This window comes from Rhinatrema bivittatum, chromosome 6 (assembly GCF_901001135.1).
Source record: "Rhinatrema bivittatum chromosome 6, aRhiBiv1.1, whole genome shotgun sequence".
In the NCBI taxonomy this organism is placed as follows: Eukaryota; Metazoa; Chordata; class Amphibia; order Gymnophiona; family Rhinatrematidae; genus Rhinatrema; species Rhinatrema bivittatum.
The window spans coordinates 62,936,639-62,964,433 of record NC_042620.1 but is presented as its reverse complement, the minus strand read 5'-3'; the positions used below and the strand labels follow the sequence as shown (position 1 = coordinate 62,964,433).

The window sequence follows — 27,795 nt, the reverse complement described above, 5'->3', positions numbered from 1 at the left end:
ATGATGTCAAGCTTTGCTCAGGAGAGATGTAGATGCTGTAAGAGGTCACTGGAAAATACAAGTGAAGGCAGGACACCATCTGATTCCCAATCCAGTCTTCCCAGAGCGGGACGTGCATCCAGGTGTAGGCTCCCCGAGAAGGTAATGGAACCTACATGACATCACAACAGCCAAGGACCTCACCTTCTGTTCATTATCATTTATAAATAGCATAGCTAGATATAGTATGGTGCATCTGTGTCAGGGGGCATTCAACTGCCAAGAGGAATGCTAGCTTGGATGGACCTGTGCACATTTTGGGAATGTCACCCAGGGACTTTTCCCAAGGTGTGAGGGAAGGGGTGCTACTAGAGCACTCTGATGTCTGCAGTAGGGTTGGCAACTAGTTCCAATTTTCAGGACAGGTAAATCCTGTGTAGTTAGCTGAAAAAAAAATATAATAAAATATTTACCTGAGCCTTGGGTTTGGGTGATTTGTCCCTGGGGTCTGTACTGGCTAGGGTGCTGTGGTCTCTGTTTCCAGGGCTAGGGTTAGCCCATGCTATGTGGGTGCTGTCTCAATTTTTTTTTTTTTGAAGGGAGGAACCCAGTTGGGGATAAGAGGTGCCCAAGAGAAAAAATGTGTTCCAGCAGCTGAAATGCCGCATTTTAAATGTAAAGCGGCATGGTAGCTGCGTTGTTTAAATGTGAACAGCATCTGCCCTAAGTGTCAGCAGCAAGGATGCCATGTTGCTTTTATGAATGCAAGAGTGCTGCGAGTGAGTGGCATCTGCCATGGGTGCAGCAGTAGCGTCAGGACTCAGTGTGGGTGGCTGTTTTGGGTGCCATAGCTGCTCCAAGTCTCCCGATACACATCCCGGTGTATGCCAATCATTGGGGAGTGCCAGCATTTGTTTGAGGGTGCATCGAGAGAGTGTGGACTCTCGCCAGCATGGAAACAATAACAAATAATAAAAGCACCACATGTGGGGGAGAGATTGGGGTAGCGGATGCCTGCACTGCTGCTGCTCTGGGTCTCCTGTGCAGCCTCAAGTCCTGCTGATACAAATTTATTTTTAAAAAATGTGTGTCTGCCCTTTCGCGCATTTCCCCGGTTTACAGCGGCAGCTGGGGTGCTGATGTTGTAGGAGATTAAAGAAATTAATTAATTAATTAATTAATTGGATAAAAATATACACTTGGTGCATAGCCCGGTGCATTGAAGGGTAAGAACTCTGAGTGATGTCAGCAATGAAATCAGTGGCTGCCTGATGCAATGCCTGGAAGCTCTTTTTAAGTAAAAATAAAAGTTTTTGGAACATTTTAAAGTTTAAAAACTTAGCAATTTTTATGTGCAATAATTAAGGAGGTGCCCATAACATTTTTAAATGGCTACACATTCATTTTAATATCTGTTGTGGGAGGGGGTCAGAAGACCTATAAAACTTTGGAAATTCAAAGTTTTGATAATGGTGGTCAGGAGAAGAATTATTTAAAATATGATTCATGTAAAAAAGAGACTTTGAAAAAGTTTATTTAAAAGGTTATATTTATAGGTAGTTCTGGAGTCCAGATAAAAAAAAATAGAGACTTATAGAGACATTTTTTTTTATTAATAATCATCTAAGGAGTTTAACGAAGCTTTTGGCTACTTTTAAAATTGTTCTGAAATATTTTTAAATTCAGACATTGAACTGAAGGGAGTTCTGAAGGGTTTTCATAGGATTTCAAGTAACGGAGTACTGTAGTAATGTTGTGAATGATGAGAGAGTAGATTTGAGATGTTTATTTTGGGAAAATAATATTTATTTGGAAACTATAGATTTTAATTTTATTTAAAAATACAGTCTCTGCCACTTAGGAAAAATAAGTTCCATTGGTTTAAACATTAGAGCAACTGTAACAAGGAAAGCCATTGCTATAGAGACTCCTTGACAACGGAGTCTTGTTCAAAATTCTAGAAGTGAAAAGCCAGCGTAGTATTACTATTTTAAAACCAAAGCACTTTTAAAAGATTTTTCCTTGTGAGGATAAACAAAAGTAAAAGTGGATTAAAAATTCCTTTAGCTTCATTACTCACTAACAGATTGGTTAATTGTCAAATATATCTTCGTATTTACTTAAAACCAAGAAGCAAGGAACTATTGTATTTAATATCTTCATTCAGAGTAATAATCTCTTGAATCTTACATAGTAGTTTCAGTTTAGAATACTGGGGGGATGCCTGTTCTGACTGAGGAAGGGACAAGACCTGCGCAGCTGCTGCTTGCACCCAGAGGCCTAGTAAAAGCCCTGAATAGCTAAAGGGAGCTAGGGAACGCAATTGAATGATTGTGAGGGTGATAGTGATTCTATTTATTAATTATCCTGAGGTAAGAAAGGAAGAGTGAGGATTTAAAAATTAATTTTAATTTGACTGACCCACAGAATTTATTTGTCAGCCTTGATGGTGATTGAATGTTGCATGGATGGATGAATAATAGAATATTTTAAATACATTTCCACAAAGATTTAGTAAATTTTAAATGCTAAATTACAGCATTGGAGATATAAGACTGGTATAGATAAACCAGTATCTCGCTTATTTTTTTTTTTTTAAAGTGGAAGTAAAGCTGATCTAAATAAATCAGTTTCCTAATCTTAAAAAAAAGGATAAAGCTAATGTAGATAAATTAGTACCTTTTACTCAATTATATTTGGAAATGTAAATTTTGTCGAGCATAAATATTGATAGTCTGATATTTTAAATGAGTATAATGAGACATTCAAAGGATGCGTAAATAAATGATTGGGTTCCTGAGGTTTCTGATTTACTGAAGAGAAAGATCTGCAAGCAAATAAAACATTGCAGGGTCATTCTTTATTTTTTGATGTGCTGGTATCTTGGCAGTATTATTCAAATTAGGGGAAGGGGAGGAGTGTGGGCAGGGTTTGGGTAGAGTTATCTCCTGGTAGCACTGCAGGCGATTATGTTTTTCACATTATCGCTGGCAGCACCATGGGAAATAACTAATGAGTGTTTACTAATGGGGATGTTGGGGAGATACCAGTTCCAGAGATGGTTTCCAGGAGTGATGAGTCAGACGAACTGAATGAAATCACTGTGAACCTGGAAGATGTAGTAGGCCAGATTGACAAACTAAAGAGTAGCAAATCACCTGGACCGGATGGTATGCATCCTAGGGTACTGAAGGAACTCAAAAATGAAATTTCTGATCTATTAGTTCGAATTTGTAACCTATCATTAAAATCATCCATTGTACTTGAAAACTGGAGGGTGGCCAATATAAGCCCAATATTTAAAAAGGGCTCCAGGGGTGATCCGTGTAACTATAGACCAGTGAGCCTGACGACAGTGCCAGGAAAAATAGTGGAAACTATTCTAAAGATCAAAATCGTAGAGCATATAGAAAGACATGGTTTAATGTAACACAGTCAACATGGATTTACCCAAGGGAAGTCTTGCCTAACAAATCTGCTTCATTTTTTTGAAGGGGTTAATAAACATGTGGATAAAGGTTAACCAGTAGATATAGTGTATTTGGATTTTCAGAAGGCATTTGACAAAGACCCTCATGAGAAGCTTCTAAGAAAACTAAAAAGTCATGGGATAGGAGGCAATGTCCTTCGTGTATTACAAACTGGTTAAAAGACAGTGGAAAAGGGTAAACAATGGAGTGCCTCAAGGATCTGTACTTGGATCGGTGCTTTTCAATATATATATAAATGATCTGGAAAGGAATACGATGAGTGAGGTTATCAAATTTGCGGATGATACAAAATTATTCAGAGTAGTTAAATCACAAGTGGATAATGATACATTACAGGAGGACCTTGCAAGACTGGAAGATTGGGCATCCAAATGGAGGATGAAATTTAATGTGGACAAGTGCAAGGTGTTGCATATAGGGAAAAATAACCCTGGTGTAGTTTCACGATGTTAGCTTCCATATTAGGAGCTATCACCCAGGAAAAAGTTCTAGGCATCATAGTGGATAATACTTTGAAATTGTCAGCTCAGTGTGCTGCAGCAGTCAAAAAAGCAAACAGAATATTAGAAATTATTAGGAAGGGAATGGTTAATAAAACGGAAAATGACATAATGCCTCTCTATCACTCCATGGTGAGACTGCACCTTGAATACTGTGTACAATTCTGGTCGCCACATCTAAAAAAAGATATAGTTGCAATGGAGAAGGTACAGAGAAGCACAACCAAAATGATAAAGGGAATGGAACAACTCCCCTTTGAGGAAAGTCTTAGGAGGTTAGGCTGTTCAGGTTGGAGAAGAGATGGATGAGGGGGTATATGACAGAGGTCTTTAAAATCATGAGAGGTCTTCAATGAGTAGATGTGAATCGGTTATTTACACTTTCAGATAATAGAAGGACTAGGGGGCATTCCATGAAGTTAACAAGTAGCACATTTAAGAGTAATCAGAGAAAACTATTTTTCACTCAATGCACAATTAAGCTCTGGAATTTGTTGCCAGAGGATGTGGTTAGTGCAGTTAGTGTAGCTCGGTTTAAAAAAGGTTTGGCTAATTTCTTGGAGGAGAAGTCCATTAACTGCTATTAATCAAGTTGACTTAGGGAATGGTGTCTGCTATTACTGGCATCAGTAGCATAGGATCTTTTTGGTGTTTGTGTACTTGCCAGGTTCTTGTGGCCTGGTTCAGTCTCTGTTGAAAACAGGATGCTGGGCTTGATGAACCCTTCTTTCTGGCCCAGCATGGCAATTTCTTATGTTCTTATGAATTCCAAAAGAAAGGCACAAGAAAAGAGAATCTTCATTCTCAAATATGTTCCCAATAGATGTCTCTTGATGAGGGCAGTCTTAGGGGGTAATTTATCAAAATGTGATAGGGTGTTATCATGGGTGTTAGGGCCCTAACACCCATGATATTGCCATAACACGTGCGATAAATATTGTGTTGGCAGATGAGGATGTGGACCCTTTGCCCGAGGGGGAGTTGGCGCCACCTGAGAGGGAAAACCCTTGCAGGTCCCCACCATCGGTAGGCAAGGCTAAGCTGAAGCAGAGGCCAACTGGAGCTTCTCCAATACCAACCCTGTTCCCTGTGGGTTGAGCCTTTAGGTGTTGGGGCCAACTGGTCTTAGGTGGGCCCCTGTGTCGGCGGTTGGATAACAGCCAGGAGAATCGCCGGTAATCAGTCCAAGGTCGGAAGCCAAAGGATCGTCGATAGCCAGTCAAGGGTCAGAAGTCAGAGAGTCACCGATAGCCAGTCCAAGGTCGAAGCCAGAGGAGTCACCGATAGCCAGTCTGAGGTCAAAGACAGGAGAGTCACCGATAGCCAGTCCGAGGTCAGAAGCCAGAAGATCCATTCGCAGGAACCAAGGATGGGAGCGGGAGCCGGGCTTAGAAGGCAGGAACAGGGCTCGGAAGGCAGGAACCAGGGCTCGGAAGGCAGGAGCAGGAATCAAGGCACCAATGAAGCACAGAAACACTACAGAAGTGGAGCAGACTCATTGCCAAGTCAAGGGACAGGAAGAGGAAGCTCTCAGAAGTAGTCCCAGGCCCCTGACATCATCCATGGGGCTGGGCTGCGTTTTGTCATGGCTGGCCCTTTAAGGTTCACAGGAGGCATGGCCGTGCGCCTAGGAAGGACCCGGCACGGAGTAGGCTGCTGGTGGCATCGGCCTGCGGCCTGGTGCCATGAAGGAGGAGTCAGGAGTCAGCCCTCCTGCCGCGGAGGGTGGCGTGGGCGCCACGGGAGCTGAGAAGGCCAGGCGCGTGTGGCAGGAACATCTCCCTGCCACCACGCGGGTCCCGACGCCAGAAAAGAAGGTGAGGAGGGCCGGCCGCTGCCACCCACAGCCGGGACGCCTAACAATAAATACCGCATCACAAATTGCATATGTAAATTTGAAAATCTTATTCAAGTGGGAGGAGTAAGTGGATATGAAGGCTGATTAACACTGCATGCAATAACATAGTGCACACTATCGCAGGATTTAGCACTGGAAATAACTACACATTTTTTTCTTGGATTATACCTGTAATAGCTGTGTGTTATTGCTGAAACTAGATTTATTGCAAATCCCGTTTCAATAAGGAAGGAGGGGAGATTGAGAGAGAGACTCTGTGGTGGCCCAATGCTTTTTGAACTTTTTATCCCACTGTAAAAGGGGGCACTAGTAACTCGGGGTGAGGTTTGTGGGGTGGGGTGGGTTCTGGGGGGCAATTTTACATGCACAGTCATATGTACAAACAGCACAGTTACCATCAGTGAAGATTTAATGTGATTTGGAGTGATAAAAGGTGAAAGAAGAACAGATTTGTACCATGTTCTCTCTATTTTGTTTGATTGCAGCTAGGTAGAGAGTGCATACTAAAGCTCTGGAATTCATTGTCAGAAAATGTGTTTACTGCAGTTAGTGTAACTGGGTTTAAAAAGGTTTGGATAAGTTCCTAGAAGAAAAAATCATAAATTGCTATTAATCAATAAGCAATAGTAGCTTGAGATTTATTTAATGTTTAAGTACTTGCCAGGTACTTGTGACTTGGATTGGCCACTGTTGGAAACAGGATACTGGGCATGATTTAAATGTTCTTATATGTTCTTCGTTCTATGTAATGCTATCAGGCAAGTTTAATTGTTCAATGTAAACCGATTTGATTTGTATCCAATGCAAGAAGATCGGTACATAAAAAAACCAAAAATAAATAAATAAATAAATGATGGATCCTTGGTCTGACCCAGTATGGCAATTCTTATTATGTTCTTATGTCAATAAAATCATGAAAGGACTTGAATGGCTAAATGTGACTCGGTTATTTTCTCTTTCAAATAATAGAAGGACTAGGGGGCACTCCATGAAGTTAGCAAGTAGCACATTAAAAACAAATCAGAGAAAATTCTTTTTCACTCAACATACAATTAAACACTGGTATTCATTGCCAGAAGATGTGGTTAAGGCAGTTATTGTAGCTGGGTTTAAATAAAGTTTGGATAAGTTCTTGGAGAAGTCCATAAGACTGGATGGATCATTTGATCCATAAGACTGGATGGATCATTTGGTCCTTTTCTTCCATCATTTCTATGTTCCTATATATGTTTATGTTTGTTCCAGTGGATCTCTTTAAGACCTATTGATAGGAGATGTTGATAATCTCAGCAATCTCAGCAATAAACCTCCTTTCTACTAGGAGGATGAGGAAGTCTGTGGGAGGTAGATTTGGTGAGACTCACCTGTCTATGGACAGTTTAGACCTCTGGGCTATTAAAAAGATCTGTAGTGGATGAAAATCAAAGAGCTACACTTCATTAACTGTTTTTTTTTCTTAAGACAGGGACTTGGTCCTACATTTGTATTTTTGGAATGCACTGGTTTTATTCATGGAGGTCAAAATATATATTTTGCCTGACTTGTGAAAGTCTACACAAGAAAATAGGGAAATATTCTTGAGTATGTGCCAAAATATAATTGCCCTTGATGCAAAGTTTAACTTTGTTGAACAGATATGAACTGGCCCCCTAGCACCTTCTCCTTCCGCAGCACAATCAGACCCACCCGATCACGCTACCTAGCAACCATAAACATTCCCACCTAGACTCACCCATTACAATGCCACCAGGGAATGCACCCGGCTCCATACTCTGGAATTCTATGCCCGCTGGCAAACAGCAAGATCACTGCCTGCACAAATTTAAGCAAAAACTAAAAACTTGGCTCTTCACGCAAGCATACTCATGATCTCAAGGACACTACACTGCATCCCATTACATCCCCTACTCCTTGCCCTCCCAATACCAACGCCCCCCTCACTTACCTTAACACCACACCACACAGTAGCTCTCCCCACGGAGAATACTAAACTTCACATTACCCGAGTTTATCCTTCTGAAAATGGTCCAGTCCACACACCCAATTATTATGACATTATACTATTCAATTTAGATATATATGTACTTTATTTTATTATTTAGCAACCCCTATTTGTCACATTATAAACCTGTTACTGCTGCACTAAACAAATATCTGCTTAGCTGTTTCTGTTAAACTGTTATTATAGTTAGTCTGTAAAAAGTTGTTATATTGGTTACACTGTAAAGTTCTGTTGCTGACTCCATGTTGCCTGTAAACCAATATGATGTCCAACAACGAATGTTGGTATAGAAAAACCTTAAATTAAGCAATTAATTAATTAATTAATTAATTAATTAATTAATGCACTTCAGTTTCCTTATAAATATTTTCTGAAATTGGCCAATGTAAAATTTGACTTCCATATTCTGATTTTGGATGTAGGGGTGCCATAAAGAGTGGTGATATAGTTCATGTATTTGCAAGTGATATTTTCTTTCTTGAAATAATTTCTTTTTCTGATTTCCCACAATCCTTTATTCTCAGGTTTTATATGGTTCTTCTTCATGATTGTGGACTTGTATAAGTGCTGTTATTCCTTATTTTTAATATATTTTTTTCTTATTTCAATATCTACTTTTTCTTGTGGCAAGTGTATACTTGTTATAAAAATAAAGTTAAATAATAATAATAAAGTAATACCCTTGACTCTACTCCCAAATGCTTAATGACCAACTTGCCTTTTATTCTCCTCTAGTGGCACTCAGACGCAAATATTCTTATTCCTGTGTGAAACCTATGTAAATTCAAAATGAAGCACTGCCAAAGTCATGCAGATCCTATTATTTTACTACAGAACGTTTTCGACATTTCTAAAACATTTTTTCTTTGTGAAAAAATTGGAATGGTTCCTACTATAAACTCTCTTCTTTAACTTTATTAGAGAATACACACAATTTAAAAAACAAAAACCTTGATTATTTTTATAGACAGCATAAAATTTACCATACAAAAATAATTTTATTTTTTTTTTATAGAGCAAGTTGACATCATGATAAGATAATGTTCATTGGACTCTCTCTCCACTCAATTCCAAATATTAGTGGTCAGGAGAGCAACTCCACATATTCTAAAGGGATAATGAGAGCCATGTATATTGTAGTGAAGCTATTACATGATTTAGAGTATGAACTGGTCTAAAAAGTCATATGTAAATAGACAAGGCCAATAAGCTTTTTTTTTTTTTTACACTTAAGCCACATTTTCATTATTTTAATTCACTTGTGTGAAAAATGATTTTAAGTTCTGGTTTGGGTTAAATTGGGTTAAGTTGGTGCATAAAATTCAAATTAGCTACTGGACATAAAGCATTAAACAATCAATTCTCTTTGTATATTAGTTCTGATCTGAAAATATACTGACCACTGTGTGCACTTCATTCAAGCAGCTTAGATCTTTTGGATGTTCCATCTCCAAAAGTGGCTCACCTGATTGAGGCTTAGGAGAAGGCCTTTTCAGTAGCAGGCCCTATTTTATGGAACACATTATCAGAATGATTAGATTACAATCCTTGTCACAAATCCTTTAAGAAACAACTAAAGGACTATTTCTTTAAACAAGTAATAGGACATTAGTATAATAAAAATAGTTTCTATGGAGCTGAGCTGCTGGTCTGACCATTGTTTGTTGCTTTTGTGTTCTGATGTAATTTTAAGTTGTGTATGTTTTTTATGCAACTCACCTAAAACAGTGGAGAGCATGAGTAACAAATGTATGATGATAATAATAATAAAATGGCTAACTCTGCATTCTACAAGTTTTCACTGAATACGGTAGTAATGCTAATAAAGTATAACTGCAGTGTTAGTATTGTTCAAGTTTCAAATTGTTATTGTCTTTAATTGCATGACACACCATGACAGCAAATTTCAAGGCCATTTACATGGGTAAGTAGCATTTTATGCAAGTCAAATTGGCTGTTTCAAAATTGCCCTCAATATGACTAAGTAAGAATTTAAGGGAGTTGCTCCCGGGTGAGATAAAAAAAAACCCAATGTGCACGGATTGTATGTTGAAGTCTACTTGTACTATTTTCTGTAAAAAATCTACACCTACAAAAAGCAACTGTAAAGTCAGTTGGTACTTAGTACCAGCAGGAAGTTTCAAAGTGGAAGTATGCATGCACTTTCTCTTTAAAAACTGATGCAAAGTCTGCTGGTAAAATATGCCCATAGACTTTGAAAATGGAAAGTCTAAACATTTCCCCCATGTTACTATTTTTCAAAAGTTTCATGCTGCTTTTGAAGTTTATTTATATTTTCTTACAGGATATTTTTAGGGTTCATTCATTAATTTTCACAAGTTTGATGATTAGTTAGTTATTCATAAGAACGTAGCACAGCCTTTGAAATTATGTTATAAAACTGTGCAGATTACAAATTGAATTTCAAAATGCTATGTAGCATGCATGCAATACAGTCCTCAATAAATTTTTTTGTAAATATGTTTGAAATGTATCTCCTTTGTGCTCCAAATGCAGTTGAGTAGATGTGCATGGACTTCCAATTCATTTGTGAGAAAGTTAATAAGGACAGTACTGTATTTCTGTCACTTGATTATCCTATTTAGGTCACTGCTATATATGTTGTTATTGTTTTATATAATTATCTCTAAAATCTGTAAACTCCATCAGATGCCAGCACCAACTGATATGTTTTCATGAACCAGAAAAAACAGAAAATTGAGTACTTTAATTTAAACAACAAGATAGCAGCATCAGAGGAGACACAGGCATTTCTGAGAGTAATAAGAGCCACTCTCCTGTTTTAGAATAATAATGTTCTACCTAGTTTTAAACAAGTATTTATTAATATCCAAATACCAGGACGACCAGAATGATGTGGCATGGAATGGCTGCCCTATGAGGTAAAGCTAAGGAAAGTAGGGCTGTTCAATTTGGAGAAGAGACGACTGAGGGGGATATGATAGATGTCTACATAATCATGAAAGGTCTTGAACAAGTTAATGTAAATTGGTTATTTACTCACTCAGATAATAGGACTAGGGGGCACTCTATGACGTTAGCAAGTAGTGTTGTGGATAAGCTGTTTTAGTGGACCCTTGGGCCAGCCTGTGGGAGACTGCAGAGAGATGGACTATAGTCTCTGCTTGAGGGCAGGCCGGGAGGCCGATACCAGGCAGGCGATGGATGGTGAGCTTCACCCAGGAAGCTGGTACTGCCCCGGGAGGAACCCTTAGGAGCCCAGCCACTTGGGACTTAGGGGATTCACCCTGGAAGCCAGAGCTCCCCCGGGAGGAGCCCATAGGAGCCCGGCCGCTGGGACTTAGGAGATCACAGAAGCTGGAGCTGAAGCAGGCGGGCAGGGATCCGGAATCAGGCAGGAACTGAAGCAGGACAGATTACTATAACTAAGCAGGAACTGAAGAAGGACAGGTACTAGAACCAAGCTGGAACTGAAGCAGGCCAGGTACTGGATCCAAGCTGGAACTGAAGCAGGACAGGTACTGGAACCAAGCTGGAACTGAAACAGGACAGGTTACTGGAACCAGGCAAGCACTGAAGCAGGACAGGTTACTGGAACCAAGCAGAAGCAAAGACAGGACTGGACACTGAAGCGTAGCAAGTCTTAGGCAGGAACGGAGCTGCTAACGCAATAGCACACTCCGGGGATCGGAGCAACTGGGAACCGCAAGGAACCCCGTTACAAGGCAAAGTTCTGGGCTCCACGGCAGCCTTACATTGGCCACAGCGTCTGACATCAGGAGTAAGGCGGAGCCTTCAGTGGCGGGAAAAGGCCTTCATAAGCGCGGCTCGGGCGCGCGCACTCGCCTAAGGAGACGGCGTCCAGGAAGGGTTTCTCGGCGGCGTTCCCCCCCCCCCCCCCCCCGGTTGGGGACGCCACGAAACAGGCCGCAGGTCAGAGATGGAACGGGACCAAGGAGGTAAGGGCCGGGTCACGACTGTCGCGACCGGGACCGTAACAGTACCTCCCCTCTTACGCCCCCTCTTAGCAGGCCCGGGTTTATCTGGGTGGTCTTGATGGAATGTTTTCAACAACTCCTTATCAGGAATGTTGCGGGCAGGCTCCCATGTGTTATCTTCAGGTCCACAGCCTTCCCAGGCAATTAGATACTCCCACCAGCGTTGATGGAATCTTACGTCGAGGACCTCCCGGACTTGATAGGTGGTATTTCCTGGCACGGAAGGATCTGGAGCATCAGGAGCCCGGGGATGGTACCTGGAAAGAATGAGAGACTTCAAGAGTGACAAATGGAAGACGTTGTGCACATGCATCGAGGAGGGTAAGCGCAAGCCATAGGAAACAGCCCCTACACGCTCGGCAATACGGAATGGTCCACAGAATTTGGAGGCGAGTCTGCGGGAAGGAATATGAAGTTGCAGATTATTTGTACTCAGCCAAATGCGGTCTCCAGGGAGGTAGACTGGCGCTGGCTGGCGATGGCTGTCTGCCCATTTTTTGGCAGACCAGGCAGCTTCTTGCATCTTCCTTTGGATGGACTTCCATAGAACAAGTAACTGGTGGGCGGAAAGCTGCACTGCAGGCAGTGCACTAGGTTCGGGCAAAGGCAAGGGTGGCCGCAGCTGTCTCCCATAAACTGCTAGGAAGGGAGAGCTTCCTGTAGCGGAATGTGTATGATTGTTGTAAGAAAACTCTGCCCATGGGAGTAGATTGGCCCAATCATCTTGTTTTTCATTTACGAAGGATCGTAGGAAGGTTTTTAAGGTCCAATTTGTTCGTTCTGTCTGCCCATTGCTTTGGGGATGAAAGGCAGATGAGAGACTCAGTTGTATATTGAAGCACTTGCATAAAGCCTTCCAATAGTGGGCAGTGAATTGTGGACCTCGGGCAGATAATATGTCTTGAGGGAAACCATGGAGTCGAAATACATGTTGGATGTATACAGGCTGTGCTCCCTGAGTATTTGGAGCACCTGGCGGACATGCTGGCGATGCGTAGGCAAGTCACGGGAGTAAATCAGGACATCGTCAAGGTAGACGATCAAAAGAGAGGCGCTAGGGACGCGATAGTGTCCCTAGCATCTCTTTTTACTGCGGGCCCTAATTTGAATATTTTTTTTACTGAATCGAGCGCACAGGAGAGTGGACTGTGCGCACACTGGTAGAGTGGGCCCCTATGACATTGTGAGGGCAAAGGTAGTGCCGGCGCCATTTTGAATACTAGCAATACGGCCGGAGTGCAGGAGGTCGCCCCCGGACCCCTGCTGGACTTTTGGCAAGTCTTGTGGGGGTCAAGAGGCATCCCCAAGCTGGCCAAAAGTCCCAGGGGGTCCAGCAGGGGTCCGGGAGCGATCTCCTATACGCGGGCCGTATTGCCAATATTCAAAATGGCGCCAGCACTACCTTTCCCCTGTCACATGGTAAGGGCAAAGGGCCATTGGCGCAATTTTTTTTTAGTGCAGCTGATAGCATGGGAATGGGAGATTGCTCCCCGCGGCCCCCCCGGACCACCAGGTATGTGTAAAAAGTTTTTTTGGGGGGGGGGGGTTCAGGAGAGTGGGGGAGGCTAAGGGGGTAATTTTAAAGGGTCTGGGTGGGGGTTTTTTATCGGCGCGGGCCTCACTAAAAAAAATTAGTGATGTGAATTGGAATCGGAACCGATTCCAATTCACATCTCGTAACGATCAGATTTCCCCCACCCCCCCTGGCCGAACCAGATTGTTAAAACGATCGGGCACACGATTCACATCCCTAGTAAATATCATGAACTTATGCTGTGCTCCTTCTAACCAGGGGCACCATTACTGAAGGGCCAATTTCACAACTAAGAGTTCATGATCCCCAATCATGTAGTTTTGCTCTGTGGCAGAAAACTTGTGTGAGTAGAAGGAGCAGGGTACTAAGACCCCCTTGGAAGAATGTTGGCTCAGGAATGCCCTGCTCCAATGGCGAAGGCGTCAACTTTGACGATATAGGGACGGTTAGGATCTGGATGACGTAGACATGGTCTGTGCAGAAGGCCTCTTTCAAGGCATGGAAAGCAGATTGAACCTTGGAGCTCCAAACTTGAAGGTTACTACCTTTCCTAGTCATGGCCGTAACCTTGGAGCTCCAAACTTGAAGGTTACTACCTTTCCTAGTCATGGCCATGAGTGGAGCAGCTAGCGTGGAGTAGTTAGCGATGAAGTTTCTGTAATAATTTGTAAATCCAAGGAATCTTTATAAAGCGCAGAAGCCTACTGGCTGGGGTCTATCTCAAATACCTTGGAGTTTTCTCAGGGTCCATGGTGAAGCCACGATTGGAGATGATATAGCCCAGGAATGGAAGACGGGTCTGTTTGAAAATACACTTCTCTAATTTTGCGTAGAGGTGATTGTCCTCTGAGGCATTGGAGGACTGTTTGAACATGTGAGCCGTGGGACTTCAGGTCTTTGGAAAAGATAAGTATATCATCCAGATATACCACGACAAATGAGTATAGTAAGTCCCAGAAGATCTCATTCATCAAACGCTGAAAGACCACAGGGGCATTACAAAGTCCGAAAGGCATTACTACGTACTATTAGTGGCCGTCCCTCGTATTGAAGGCGGTCTTCCAGATGTCCTCTGGCTGGATTCGTACAAGATTGTATGCCCCTCAGAGATCTATCTTTGTAAAGATCTGAGCTCCTTGTAGGCAATCAAATAGTTTGCTAATGAGTGGCAAAGGGTAACGATCTTTGCGAGTCACAGCATTTAGCCCACAGTAGTCTATGCAAGGATGTAAACTGCCATTTTTCTTCTTCACGAAGAAGAATCCGGCTCCTGCCAGGGAATAGGAGGGTCTTATGAATCCTTTATTCAGATTCTCCTTAATGTATTCTAACATCGCTTGGGTTTCCAGAAACGAGAGGGGGTAGATCCTGCCTTGGGAGGCATGGTGCCCAGTAGGAGCTCAATGGGATAATCATATTTTTGGAACAGAGGCAGGATGTCAGCATTTTGTTTGGAGAACACATCTTTGAAGTCAGAATATGGCGCAGGTAACCTTATAAGGGTTGTAGAGTTCAGAACAGTAACCACTGGAGCCACCTGCCGCAGACAACGGTTCTGGCACTGGGGTCCCCACTGAGTTAACTGCGGGGATTGCCTGTCAACGTGGGGTGCATGTCCCTGAGCCAAGGAAGTCCTAGGATTACCGGATGCATGGAACGCTTGAAGACGAACAGAGAAATTTCCTCTTCAAGGAGGGTTCCCACGGTGAGGCGGAAGGCCACGGTACGATGAGTAATATGTCCGGGGAGGTGCTCTCCCTGGATTGATGCGATGCAGAGAGGTACTTCCAGAGGTTGAAGTGGGATCTGGAGTAGTGTGATGATATCATCCAGAATAAAATTGCTACTTGCCCCAGTGTCCACGACTGCAGTAGTGGCAAAGGAGCATGATTCCCTAAAAAGGGACACAGGGAGTAATAATTGGGGGCCAGTATCAGTGGCACCCAAGCTCAAGTCCCCTGCCAGGCTCAGGCTCTGCAGTTTCCTGGATGTATGGGGCAGGATTGCAGGAGGTGTCCGAAACCACCACAAGGCAAGCAAAGGCCTTGTTTCTTACATCGGAGGCGCTCTTCAGGAGACAAGTGCCCACAATTAATCTGAATCAGTTCCTCTGGTGATGGAGGAGGTGCTGGCAAGGCCTTAAACTGGGGGCTCGTAGCACAAGCTGGGCATACGGCAGGAGGCCGGAGGACCTTTACCTCCTGGTGTCGCTGGTGTAGGCGATCTTACCAACCAGGGAAACCAGGTCTTCAAGAGATGTGGGAATCTCACGAGCAGCCAGCTCATCCTTGAGGGCAGGAGACAGGTCCTCTAGTTAGATTGCCCGTAGGCAGTTCTCTTGCCACCCCAGTTCTGTGGCTAATGTTCTGAATTCTATCATGAATTCGGTGAGCGAATGCGAGCCTTGATGGAGGTGAAGAAGATGGTGACCCGCAACCACCTGTCAGCCGGGATCCTCAAAGGTCCACTTGAAAATGGAAATGAAGAGGGAGAGATGGCGGAGGATATCATCAGAATGCTCCCAAAGTGGGGATGCCCATGCCAGGGCTTTCCCTTCAAGGCATGAGAGGATGAAGGTGATCTTGGTGTTCTCACTCGGAAACAGCGAAGGCTGTAGTGCGAATTGCATAAAACATTAGTTGATGAAGCCTCGACAGAGGCACTGATCCCCACTGAAATGGGGTGGAGCTGGAAGGGCCAATGATGCCCGCGGGGGCAGGCTTTGAGCCAGACCCCCTGAATAGGCCATAACATAATCCTCTAGTTGAGACTGTAATCTCTCCACAGATGAAGCCAATGCTTCCATGGTTCATTGTTGTTCTCGGACATGAGCAGCTAGGCCAGGGATGGCCTGTAAGGCGGGAGACTCCGCCGAGTCCATAGCCTTGGCAACCTGTTGCACTGGAGGTGGACCCTTGGCCTGGTGCAGGATTGGTACAGCCCTCTGGTCAGACCCAGGGAGCACCTGCCACCAGGAGGCGGAGCACGGGAGGAGACAGAGGCTAGCTGGAGCTTCGCCAATAGCAAACCGGGGTTTCTGCAAGTTGAGCCCTTGGGTACCTGGGCCACCTGGTCTTAGGTGGGCCTCACAGGGTCTCCTAGAGAGGAAGTGCAGAGGAGTGCCCACCATGAAACAAGGGTGCATGGTCGATGTCCAAGCAAAAATGTTCAGAGTTCGCAGGAGGCCAGAATAGAGTGTCCGAGTGGATAGTGAGGATCAAGGCCAGAGTATCAGTCCAGAATGGTCAGCTGAAGCAGGGGTCAGTACCTGTATTCAGACTGGGAGTAGTCAGGTCAGGCAGAGGTCAAGTTCCAGGCAGTGGTCAGAAGTGGTCGGTAGACAGGCACAGGTTGGTTCCAGGCAGCAGTCAGATGAGGTCAGGAGCAAGCAAAGGTCAGTACCATGAGATCAGTCTGAAGGGTACTACCAGTAATGGAGAGACGAAGGAACAAGAGACGCTGGAACAGGCAAACTAGAAACACCGGAGTGTACGACACGATTGCTAAGGCAAGGAACAGGAAGCAGGGCCTCGCCTTAAGTATCCGGCCTACATGACATCATTGGGAGGGTACCCCTGTGGGTTTTCCCTCCGTTGGCCCTTTAAAGGGCTGCAGGTCGGCCGCGCGCATGCCTAGAAGCAGGGCCGAGGATGCCGATGACACAGAGCCCCAACGGGAGCTCCGCTGTGAGGCCTGCACGGGAGACTGCAAGCGGGGGAGCTGGGGATGCTGCAAACTGGCTGCAGAGGAGAAGGAGGAGAGTCCGGAGCTCGTGGATGGGAGAGCGAGGAGAGCAGGGCCGGCTGCAGAGTGGACGCGGCCGGGACGCGCAACAGTTGTAGTGGCATAGTGGAAGGAATGCCAGAACGTTGAAGGGAAAAGAGGGATTACAAATCCTGGAATGCAAGTTATTGCCTTTGTTATTGAATATTTAACTAGGCTGAATATCTCATTAACTCTGAATGTTTATTTATTTATTTGTTTTTTATATACCGACATTCAATCTGGGATATCACATCGGTTTACATTTCAGGTACTGTGGGTATTTCCCTATCCCCAGAGGGCTTGCAATTTAAGTTTGTACCTGAGGCGGGGGCGGGGGGGGGGGTTAAAGTGGACCCGCCCAAGGCCACAAGGAGTGACAGCGGGACACGAATCCTGGCCTCCTGGTTCGTATCCCACTGCTCTGATCACAAGGCTTTTTCTCCTCCTGAACATAATTAAGGCTTTGGCTGTTTATTTACACATAACTTATAGAGTAATTTAGAATAACTTAAATATACTTGAACCATAATGACTTATAGAACATAAATGACTTATGGAGTAATATAGAATAACTTACATATGCCTGAACATCAGTGATTATAAAACATACATAACTTATAGAGTAATTTAGAATAACTTACATATACCTGAACATGAGTGAAGTTAAGTTAGGTAAACTTTCATGTTACTGAGCATAAATAAGACATTGGCTTCCTGTTTTCATATTTTTACTAATGGGGTGAATTAAATGACTTATATAATAGGCTTTTGAGATGTTAGGATTTAGCATGTGGTAAGGTGAAAATAAAATGACGATGGCAAAGAGGTTTCACTATTTACAGTGATTATAATTGGAGCATCTGGGGAAGTTGCCTGGGCCTGGGTGATTGTGGGGCATTGGGAACCAGGTGTTTGGAGGAGGGAAACAGGGTGATGCTAGGGTGATGTGAAGAGGAAAACAGGGTGACGGTGGTGTGATGAGCATTTACAATATGGACTGGATTTGCATGGAAGGATGGGCGCATAAAGGGAGGGTTAGCATGGGAATGGTTGATATGCTTGTGTGGGTAGTATTCGAGGTTTGGTGTGTGGGGCATTTAAAGGGGTGCAGACAGGGGGGGAGGGGCAGGTTCGCTTCACTTTCATGTTGAGGATGGGAACCTGGGCGGGAGGGGCTCTGAACAGCCTCTATAGATTTTGTTCATAATTAGTAATTACTGGCTGGATGTCCTAGAAAATAAAAGTTGAGAATTTGATTGAACCTTGGAATGGTGTAAATTTTGTGGCCAGCAATTAAAGATCAAATAAGGGACAGGATTCATGGAGGGGAAGGTATGAATATAACTCTCTGACCACTCACTGCCTCTAACTGGGTCTACTTCACCATCTGCATTACCCCATTTTGCTGAAACCCACTAAATAAATTAGACAGCCTGACTCGCAGTCCGAATATGTTTGATCCTCTCTTATTTTATGTGCCCAGAGAAGGGGTTTAAATAATAGGCTAAGAGAGGCAGATTGGGAGTAAGACACTGGAGCAGAGGGGACCAGGCAGAGCAGTGGCAGATGTAGAGTTGGCAAGAGTGATGGAGGGTACTGGTGATCAAAGGGGATGAGTCTATGTCAGTGCTCAAGAAGGTCTAGATCCAGGATTTTTGCATGGCCAATGAAGTTGGAATAGGAGGCAGAGTCCAACATTGAGTTCTAGATCATCCTCCCAGTACTTTGGAATCCTTGAATCCTGGTTCTGATTCACTAACTTGGCAAAATCAGTTAAAAGGGATTCTTGTTATGATCACAGATTCCTGGTTGTGTAAGCAGGTATCAAAGGTGCTTAGGCACAAGATCAAGAAACAAACTCCTGTTGATATTGTTTGCATGTTGGAGGATCAGAGAGAGAGCAGGAAAGGGAAGGCAAAGAAGAAGAAGAATAGATTGAAGGAGGTTTCCTCAAAGGTAATGAGAACATCTTGATACTTTTTGTTTTTTGTGCAATATAGAAGGTTCAATTATAATGAATGCTTTAGGGTCAAGATGGAAGGTAATAGTTACATGCCTGTAGTTGACCTGGTTGCTGAACAAGACACATGTGCATGGGCTGCATTTGACTCACCAAGGAGGTGAAGCATACTCTTTTTGTGGGGCCATTCTGCCAGCAGGGCCTAACAAGCTGGGATCAAGCAGTTCTAGGCCAAGTGGGTGATGTGCAAGTGTACAGGGAATCTGCTGGCATTTCAATAAGATCTCCTTTTTATTTCTGGATTGAAAATGTAGGAACAATTGTTCCTCATGTTCTTGCAATCACCCAGCTTCCAAGTGCAGCAAGTAGAGTCCAGCAGGTCAGGTAAGTATTCCTAAGTTAGGATCTCTTGCTCTTGCAGTTCCCCAGACTAGCAATAATGTTACCATGACTTTGAGTGTACCCCAGGATGAAGGCAGAAGCTGTATTTTAGAAGGATTTTGCCCTGGGTTTTAATATGCCTTGATCAGACCATGGGAAGGGGGGTATAATGTGGAATGTGAAGTCGGGGTCACACTTTGGGGAATCACAAACAACTGATAATTATGATTCTGAACTGCAGGTGAAACCAACAACAAGGAGATTCTTTGAATGAAAGGCCTTCATTCAGTTTTATATACAAATATGTCATGAACATTTTATGAAGGTATGTTTTGTGGAATATTCCTGCATTTCAGTGGGATTTTTCTGTGATTTCTTGTCATGGTCTAGCCATTAAGAGTATTATAAAGAATGCTCATTCTCATTCTAAGCGGTCCATGTGTATACAATTGACTCCTGGAGCAATTATATAAGATTGGGAGATAAGGGTGAACCGGTCTAGATATAGTATACTTGGATTTTCAGAAGGCGTTTGACAAAGTTCCTCATGAGAGGCTTCTAGGAAAGTAAAAGTCATGGGATAGGTGGCGATGTCCTTTCGTGGATTGCAAAACTGGCTAAAAGACAGGAAACAGAGAGTAGGATTAAATGGGCAATTTTCTCAGTGGAAGGGAGTGGACAGTGGAGTGCCTCAGGGATCTGTATTGGGACCCTTACTGTTCAATATATTTATAAATGATTTGGAAAGAAATACGTCGAGTGAGATAATCAAATTTGCAGATGACACAAAATTGTTCAGAGTAGTTAAATCACAAGCAGATTGTGATAAATTGCAGGAAGACCTTGTGAGACTGGAAAATTGGGCATCCAAATGGCAGATGAAATTTAATGTGGATAAATGCAAGGTGATGCATATAGGGAAAAATAACCCGTGCTATAATTACACAATGTTGGGTTTCCATATTAGGTGCTACAACCCAAGAAAGAGATCTAGGTGTCATAGTGGATAACACACTGAAATCGTTGGTGCAGTGTGCTGCGGCAGTCAAAAAAGCAAACAGAATGTTGGGAATTATTAGAAAAGGAATGGTGAATAAAACGGAAAATGTCATAATGCCTCTGTATCGCTCCATGGTGAGACCGCACCTTGAATACTGTGTACAATTCTGGTCGCCGCATCTCAAAAAGATATAATTGCGATGGAGAAGGTACAGAGAAGGGCTACCAAAATGATAAGGGGAATGGAACAACTCCCCTATGAGGAAAGACTAAAGAGGTTAGGACTTTTCAGCTTGGAGAAGAGACGACTGAGGGGGGATATGATAGAGGTGTTTAAAATCATGAGAGGTCTAGAACGGGTAGATGTGAATTGGTTATTTACTCTTTCAGATAGTAGAAAGACTATGGGGCACTCCATGAAGTTAGCATGGGGCACATTTAAAACTAATCGGAGAAAGTTCTTTTTTACTCAACGCACAATTAAACTCTGGAATTTGTTGCCAGCGAATGTGGTTAGTGCAGTTAGTATAGCTGTGTTTTAAAAAGGATTGGATACGTTCTTGGAGGAGAAGTCCATTACCTGCTATTAAGTTCACTTAGAGAATACAAATAGCCACTGCCATTAGCAATGGTTACATGGAATGGACTTAGTTTTTGGGTACTTGCCAGGTTCTCATGGCCTGGATTGGCCACTGTTGGAAACAGGATGCTGGGCTTGATGGACCCTTGGTCTGACCCAGTATGGCATTTTCTTATGTTCTTATGTTCTTATGCTATGGACATTTGTAGTGCCATCTATATAGGCGGCATATTTGTGTGAATATGGAAAAGTGTCAAGCTTTCTATGGTTGGATGGGAGGCCCTGTGCTTAAAAGTTGAACGATTCAGTTCTTAGAAAGGGCAAACTTGGTTGGTGGTTCTTGTGTGACAGTATTAGTACAGATTCTGAGCTTCTAATTTTGGAAGGCTCATGACTGAGGAAACATGTTTTGCAGTATTTATTGTTAGGTTGGTCAAGACAGGGGTTAATAGCTCCAGATAGGAGGCATCTGATTATATATGTATTGTTAATAGATTTTTGGCAGCGTTAACTGCAATTCATGTGAGTCAGTGCAAGGTGTAGTTGCTTACCATGGTGACTGTATTGTAGTTTGCTTTTTTAACTTTGAATGTGATAGAGAAAGAGCAAATCTACAGCAGAGCTCTGAACACTTGCAGGGTCTGCAGTTAAAAGAAAAGTTAAAAACAAACTTTGTTATTGTTTTGTTTTTTTTTTACTTTGAATGTGGCTTCTAAATGGAGTGGCTCTATAACTGTATTCTGGACGTTCATGGACACGGCGGTTACACTAAACCATGCCCAATGGTGGGAAAAACTGTGTTTCGGTTTTTGCACTACTAAGCCAAGCAAGAAAGAAAAGACTGTTCTAATTCTGTCTTGAAGGACTTCAATGGTCTCCTTTAAGTAATCTGGGTCTGGGAAGAATTGACGCTGGGGCTTCCCCAGGGAAAAGTGTGGACTCTTGTTTCCCGTTTTCCCTGGGAAACCCATTTCCAGAGCTTTTTTTGTGTTTCTTTTGTAGCCACAACTGGCTTTGTTGTTACAGTTACATATGGGCCTGGAAGAGGGGTAGCCAACCCTGCCGCCTTGAACAGCGGTGTCTTTTTGACCCTTCTCCACAAGGAGGCGATACCGCCAGTCTGGACTAGCTACCCAGTCCTGAGGTAAGCCTGAGGCTGTGTCCAAGGGCACAGAAGCAAGGTCTCATTCATCACCCCTTGATGTCTCCCAATTATAGAGGAGCACAGAGATCCATCTCAGTGACCACAAGGAGGCACTACCCTGTGATCATCACAGTTGGGAAGAGAATGGCATGGCTTCAGATACACTGGTCTAAAGTGGATCAGAAAGATGTGGGGCATTTAGTGATGCTGCATGCAGTTAGGGATTCTGAGTCTTGTCTGATGCACAGAACATGGGAGTTTTTGAAATTTCAGCCAGAAGGGGCAGAACAGTTTCTGGTTCATAGGGGCAAAATGCTATTGACAGGATATTGGTTTGCAGCAGTTTTGTTGAAGGTTTGCAGTGAATAGAGGAAGATCTTAGCTTATACAGCACCTATTCATTCAAAACTGGGGCTGCCACCTATTCAGCTTAGTTGGTTCTTCCAGAATCAGTCATATGGTGAATCACAGATGAAATTGGGGGGCATCATCACATATCTACCCAGTTTATGTGAAGGTTTCAGTTGGCCACTAATTTGTTTCTGGCAGGCAATTCATCAGGTGTTCGATGCAGCAGTGTGCTTGGGTCAATGATCACTCCTATGTCATCTGGGCCTTTTAGTGCAAACTTGTCAGTGATTGTATGGACCACACTTGGGTTGGTTGAATACAGTATGGCTTCAATGGTTCAGTCATTGTGGTATAAAGTAGGACTGGTTCATCTTGTTGCCTAATAGATGAAGTCTAAAAAATGAAGTCAACTATCTTCTATTAGAGAATATTTACAAGTTCCTTTCCCATGAAACCATTTGATGTTCAGTGATAAAATGATAAATGAATTCTCTATCATATGAATAGGCCAAACATTATTGTATTAATTGTTGCATTTTAGGATTGCATTGTTGATGTATTATTGTATTTTATTCATTTAAGGTGAATTTTTAAAACCGAAGCTCACGTTAATTAGGAGTTTGCAGCTATTTTGGGCTCACACATGCCGAGCGGAGTTTAAAAGCCACCTGGATACACGTGTAAAAGCTGCAGCACACACATCTCAGAAGTTTTAAAAAGAGGCGGAGTGTGGGCATTTAGGGGCGAGAAGCTGAGATTTGCATGTAAATACTTAGGCGTTCTGGCATGCACCGATGCCCCCAGCCATGTAATGTTTTTGCTACGGATGCCTGTGAAAGCTATAAATAGAGATAAATAGGTAGATCGGTGAGGGTTGAGGCTAATTGTGGGGGGATGATAACTGGGGGGGTGTGGCAGACCTCTGTCTTAAACTAGGTGATCTGGGGATGAATTGGGTAAAACTGCAAATGGTATCAGCATGTGCCCCTTTTAAAATCCCCTGATTTACATGGTAGAAGTGGCATTTCTGTGCACTTGCACACACCCACTTAAAATTTTGCGCACATGGGCGCGTGACCAGGCTATTTTATAACATGTGTGCAAGTTATAAAATATCCGCATCCCTGGGTGTGGGCCAACAAATGCATGCACAAGTGTGTCTGTGTGCTGGTTCGAAAGTTACTGGGGATGTGAATCGGGCTTCGGACGATTGAAAATATCGGACGATATTTTCAAAATCGTCAGAAATCGGGGGCTCCCCCAAAACGATAGGAAAACCCCATGATATTGATCATGGGGGTTCTCTTATCGCTTTGGGGGAGGGCTGGAAAAACAGCACACAAAAATAACCCCTAAACCCACCATGACCCTTTAAAACTAATCCCTTAGCTTCCCCCACCCTCCCGACCCCCTCAAAAACTTTTTACAGGTACCTGGTGGTCCACTGGGGGTCCCTGGAGCGATCTCCCGCTCCCGGGCCGTCGGCTGCCACTAATCAAAATGACGCCGATGGCCCTTTGCCCTTACCATGTGACAGGGTATCCGTAACATTGGCCGGACCCTGTCACATGGTAGGAGCACTGGATGGTTGGCACCATCTTGTACTCCTACCATGTGACAGGGGCTGACCAATGGCACCGGTAGCCCCTGTGACATTGTAAGGGCAAAGGCTATCGGCGCCATTTTGAATACTGGCAGCCGACAGTCCGAGTGCAGGAGGTCGCTCCCGGACCCCCGCTGGACTTTTGGCAAGTCTTGTGGGGGTCAGGAGGGTCCCCCAAGACTTGCCAAAAGCCCCTGGTGGTCCAGCGGGGGTCCGGGAGCAACCCCCACTGGACCACCCCAGCCCCTGTCACATGGTAGGAGCACAAGATGGCATGGGCCATCCAGTGCTCCTGCCATGTGACAGGGTCTGGCCAATGGCATGGATACTCTGTCACATGATAAGGGCAAAGGGCCATCGGCGCCATTTTGATTAGTGGCAACCGATGGCCCGGGAGCGGGAGATCGCTCCACGGACCCCCACTGGACCATCAGGTACCTGTAAAAAGTTTTTTTGGGGGGTCGGGAGGGTGGGGGAAGCTAAGGTATTAGTTTTAAAGGGTCGGGGTGGGTTTTTTGTTTATCAGCTCGGGCACAGCCGATAAACAAAACTGCAATCGGGCCTGATGAAAAAAAACCCACATGTGAATCGGAACCGGAATCGGAACCGGAACCAATTCCGGTTCCGATTCACATCTCTAAAAGTTACCATCTTATTGTTTTATTATTATGATGTATTGTTATGAATATAGTATTACTCTGTTTGATGTAAACTGCTTTGGATCAAAAGTTTGCTTGAAGATGATGGGATAGAAGTATAACATAACATTTGTGGACAGTTGTGAGTTGGGAAGCATCAAGAGGCCTTGATAATTTATTTGGGTAATTCATATTTATACAAGTACTGAAGTATCTGGCTTTAACTTGAGGTCACAGCTGAACTACAATCAACTAATATCTGTAGACCTAACCAGTGGGGTGGTTTTCAGATATGAGCTGATATGTTGTATTTCAGGGTATTATGGCTAATGTGACACATGTCAAGGGGGTGGACATGCATGACTAGGACTGAGAAGGTACGAAGGAGTTAAATACATTTGCCAGTGGGTACCTGCAGGAAAATGGTGGGAAGGTTCACCTTCACGATGGAGGATAGTTATTGATGTCTGAAACTCAGGTGAGTTGAATGTGCCTCCCACCCTCCCCTGGTCCCTTGCTAGGAGAATGGAATGAAGGCTGCCAAGGCATTGGGATGGGGTGCACATATATTTATACTTGTCGTTTTGGCTTAGGTTCATATAACTTGTACCACAAATTAACCTGTAGCCTTTTATGGCCCTTTTGAAGTGTTAGCATTTGTTCAGATTGTATATAGGAATGTGTGGAATGGGAGCTGGAAATTCCCTGCTGCCTTTGTTAATAATTTATCTCTAAAAATTTGTCATTTTCAGCAATATTATAATGTTAGTATCTAGATCATAAATGCACTAGGAATTTGATAATGGCTTTACTCAAAAGATGGCATGTACTGTAAATGGATCTGGATCCCATCCATGCATCATAGTAATGACGGCAGAGAAAGACCAAAATGGCCCATCTAGTCTGCCCAGCAAGCTTCCCAAGGTAGTAACTGCCGCTCCATGCAGGTTACGCCCATGTTTCTCTTAAGGTAGTAACTACCGTTCCATGCAGGTTACCCCCATGTTTCTTGTAGATTTAACTATTTTATTTATTCCCATCCTCTAGCCTCTTAGGGTTCCACAGTGTTTATCCCATGCCCCTTCGAAATCCATCCATCCTCTCCCTCTCTTTTATTTTTTAGCACATGGTGGAAGATGTCTGGCCATGGAAAAGGAGGTAAAGGACGCGGGAAGGGTGGCGCCAGGCGGCACAGAAAGGTGCTGCGGGATAACATCCATGGAATTACAAAGCCTTCTATCCGCCACCTGGCTCGTAGAGGCGGTGTAAAGCGCATCTCCGGGATCATTTACGAGGAGACCCGCGATGTGCTGAAGGTCTTCCTGGTGCACGTGATCCGGGATGCCATCGCCTACACGAAGCACGCCAAGAGGAAGACAGTCATGGCCATGGATGTGTTCTATGCCCTGAAACGCCAGGGTCGTCCTCTCTACGGCTTTGGAGGCTAATCACCCTCCCCCTCTCAGACCCGCAGAGAAAACGTTTCACCAGAACCAAGTGTTTGATGCTATCAACCACTTTTGAGCCTGATTTATTAAGGCCATTGTCCATTTCTTCTTCTATGGAAATAAAGTTTGGTGAATCTGCCCTTCAGCAAGACCAAAAAACTCCAAAATTCATGTAACCAGTACTGATTAGTAATTTAGTCCTATTTGATCATGTTTGCACATATGAACTCAACTACTATTTAGGAAGACAGAACTGATAGGGGCCCTCCATGAGTGATAATGAAATGGGGATGTGCACTTCCCAAGATGGCTGGGTTCATGCTAAAACCTTGTGTGTTTGTTTCCATAACAAGAAAATCCTCAGTTTTATTGTTAGATTGAAACATAATATTCAGTTATTTGGCTGTATACAGTTTTGTCTATGGCCTTTGCTATGTGTATTGGATGAGCATGCTCTGTGAGTATATTGTCAAAAGCCTTGAACTGTATACTCTGGATATATTTAAAAAGAAAAAAAATAAATAGAAATAAATAAATCATATTCAACTTGCTTATGTTTGCACAACTTCTGGCTTGCAATGGGCCACAAGAACACACAGTAGAAGAACAAATCTCAGAGTAATGTTGGATTAGAGGTTAAATAATATGAATTAGATTGATGTTTAGAATAACATTCAGGTCCCTATTAGTCTGGGATAAGAATAGAATGGGAGAAAATATTATGGAATCAGGGCCTTCAAAGGACCTTGAGTTATCAGCTTTTTCTTGTCTAGTCTCTACCCCTTCTGTCACCTTCACAATATTAACAACCCCAGCTCTGGAAATGTCTAGCTCTATTGAGGCATCACACTGATTATATCTCTCAGTATCATGATGCACATCACATTGGAGAGTTATCTTGTATAGCACTGTGTCCAGTGACAGAGCTGTTTATCAGTGGGGTGCTTGAAAGTTCCATACAGCAATAAACGATTTCTAGTTTACACAATCTGATACGAAGTGTCAACTTGCACAGTATCACAGAAGATGTCAGTGGTTGTGAATGTGTTAAGGGAAACTTCTGCCTGAAACTTCTGTCCTAGAGAATCTTGCAGTTTATATGCTGATCAAAAATTTGAATGGTGCCAAAAAAAAAAAAAAAAATCAGGAAGTCAAAAGGACTTGGCGGGAGGGGGGGTGGGGGGGGATCTTTGTTTCTCTGTAAAAGCCTAAAAGTTACACTCAACTGCAGCACAAAGAGTAAAGAGGCTGTTATTCATATTAACTACATTTACATTCCTACCGCAACATCCAGAGAGCTAATAGTGGGGTTATTAACATAACAAACGTAAATGTTCTATATAAATAATACTGTTTCAGGCCAGCAACCGCTCATCTGACAGCATTTAGGCACAGGCTCAACATCTGTTTATGAACACTTTGCCTAATGATATCATCAGATATCATTAAGTGCGGCAGAATACAGCACAGAGGCAGGTGCAGCTGCCTAAACTACCCGTCACACAGAAAGAAAAGAGCTGCATTCCCCATCCGAAAACCCATCATTAGGACAATTTTCTTCGACAAACCAGCCCTGTGATTT

General features: G+C 43.4%; 2 protein-coding genes across 3 annotated transcripts in view; one reads left to right on the top strand and one right to left on the bottom strand.

Annotated features, from left to right (window-relative positions):
- ARHGAP15 (Rho GTPase activating protein 15) overlaps positions 1–27,795 on the bottom strand; it is a 1,536,288-nt gene that overhangs the window by 1,102,019 nt on the left and 406,474 nt on the right. The gene's annotated exons all lie outside the window — the stretch shown is intronic.
- LOC115093547 (histone H4-like) lies at positions 34–26,358 on the top strand. Of its 2 annotated transcripts, XM_029605411.1 has the most exons (3): positions 34–141; positions 9,731–9,754; positions 25,889–26,358. In XM_029605411.1, the coding sequence occupies exon 3, from the start codon at positions 25,902–25,904 to the stop codon at positions 26,211–26,213; it is 312 nt and encodes a 103-aa protein (XP_029461271.1). In that variant the 5' UTR covers positions 34–141; positions 9,731–9,754; positions 25,889–25,901; the 3' UTR covers positions 26,214–26,358. The 2 variants fall into 2 exon arrangements, with proteins under 2 accessions (XP_029461271.1, XP_029461270.1); XM_029605410.1 differs by lacking the exon at positions 9,731–9,754 and having other exon boundaries at positions 68–141.

Bases quoted from the DNA above. Each gene is read 5' to 3' on its own strand.
- LOC115093547 (XM_029605411.1), top strand. From the start codon at position 25,902: ATGTCTGGCCATGGAAAAGGAGGTAAAGGACGCGGGAAGGGTGGCGCC.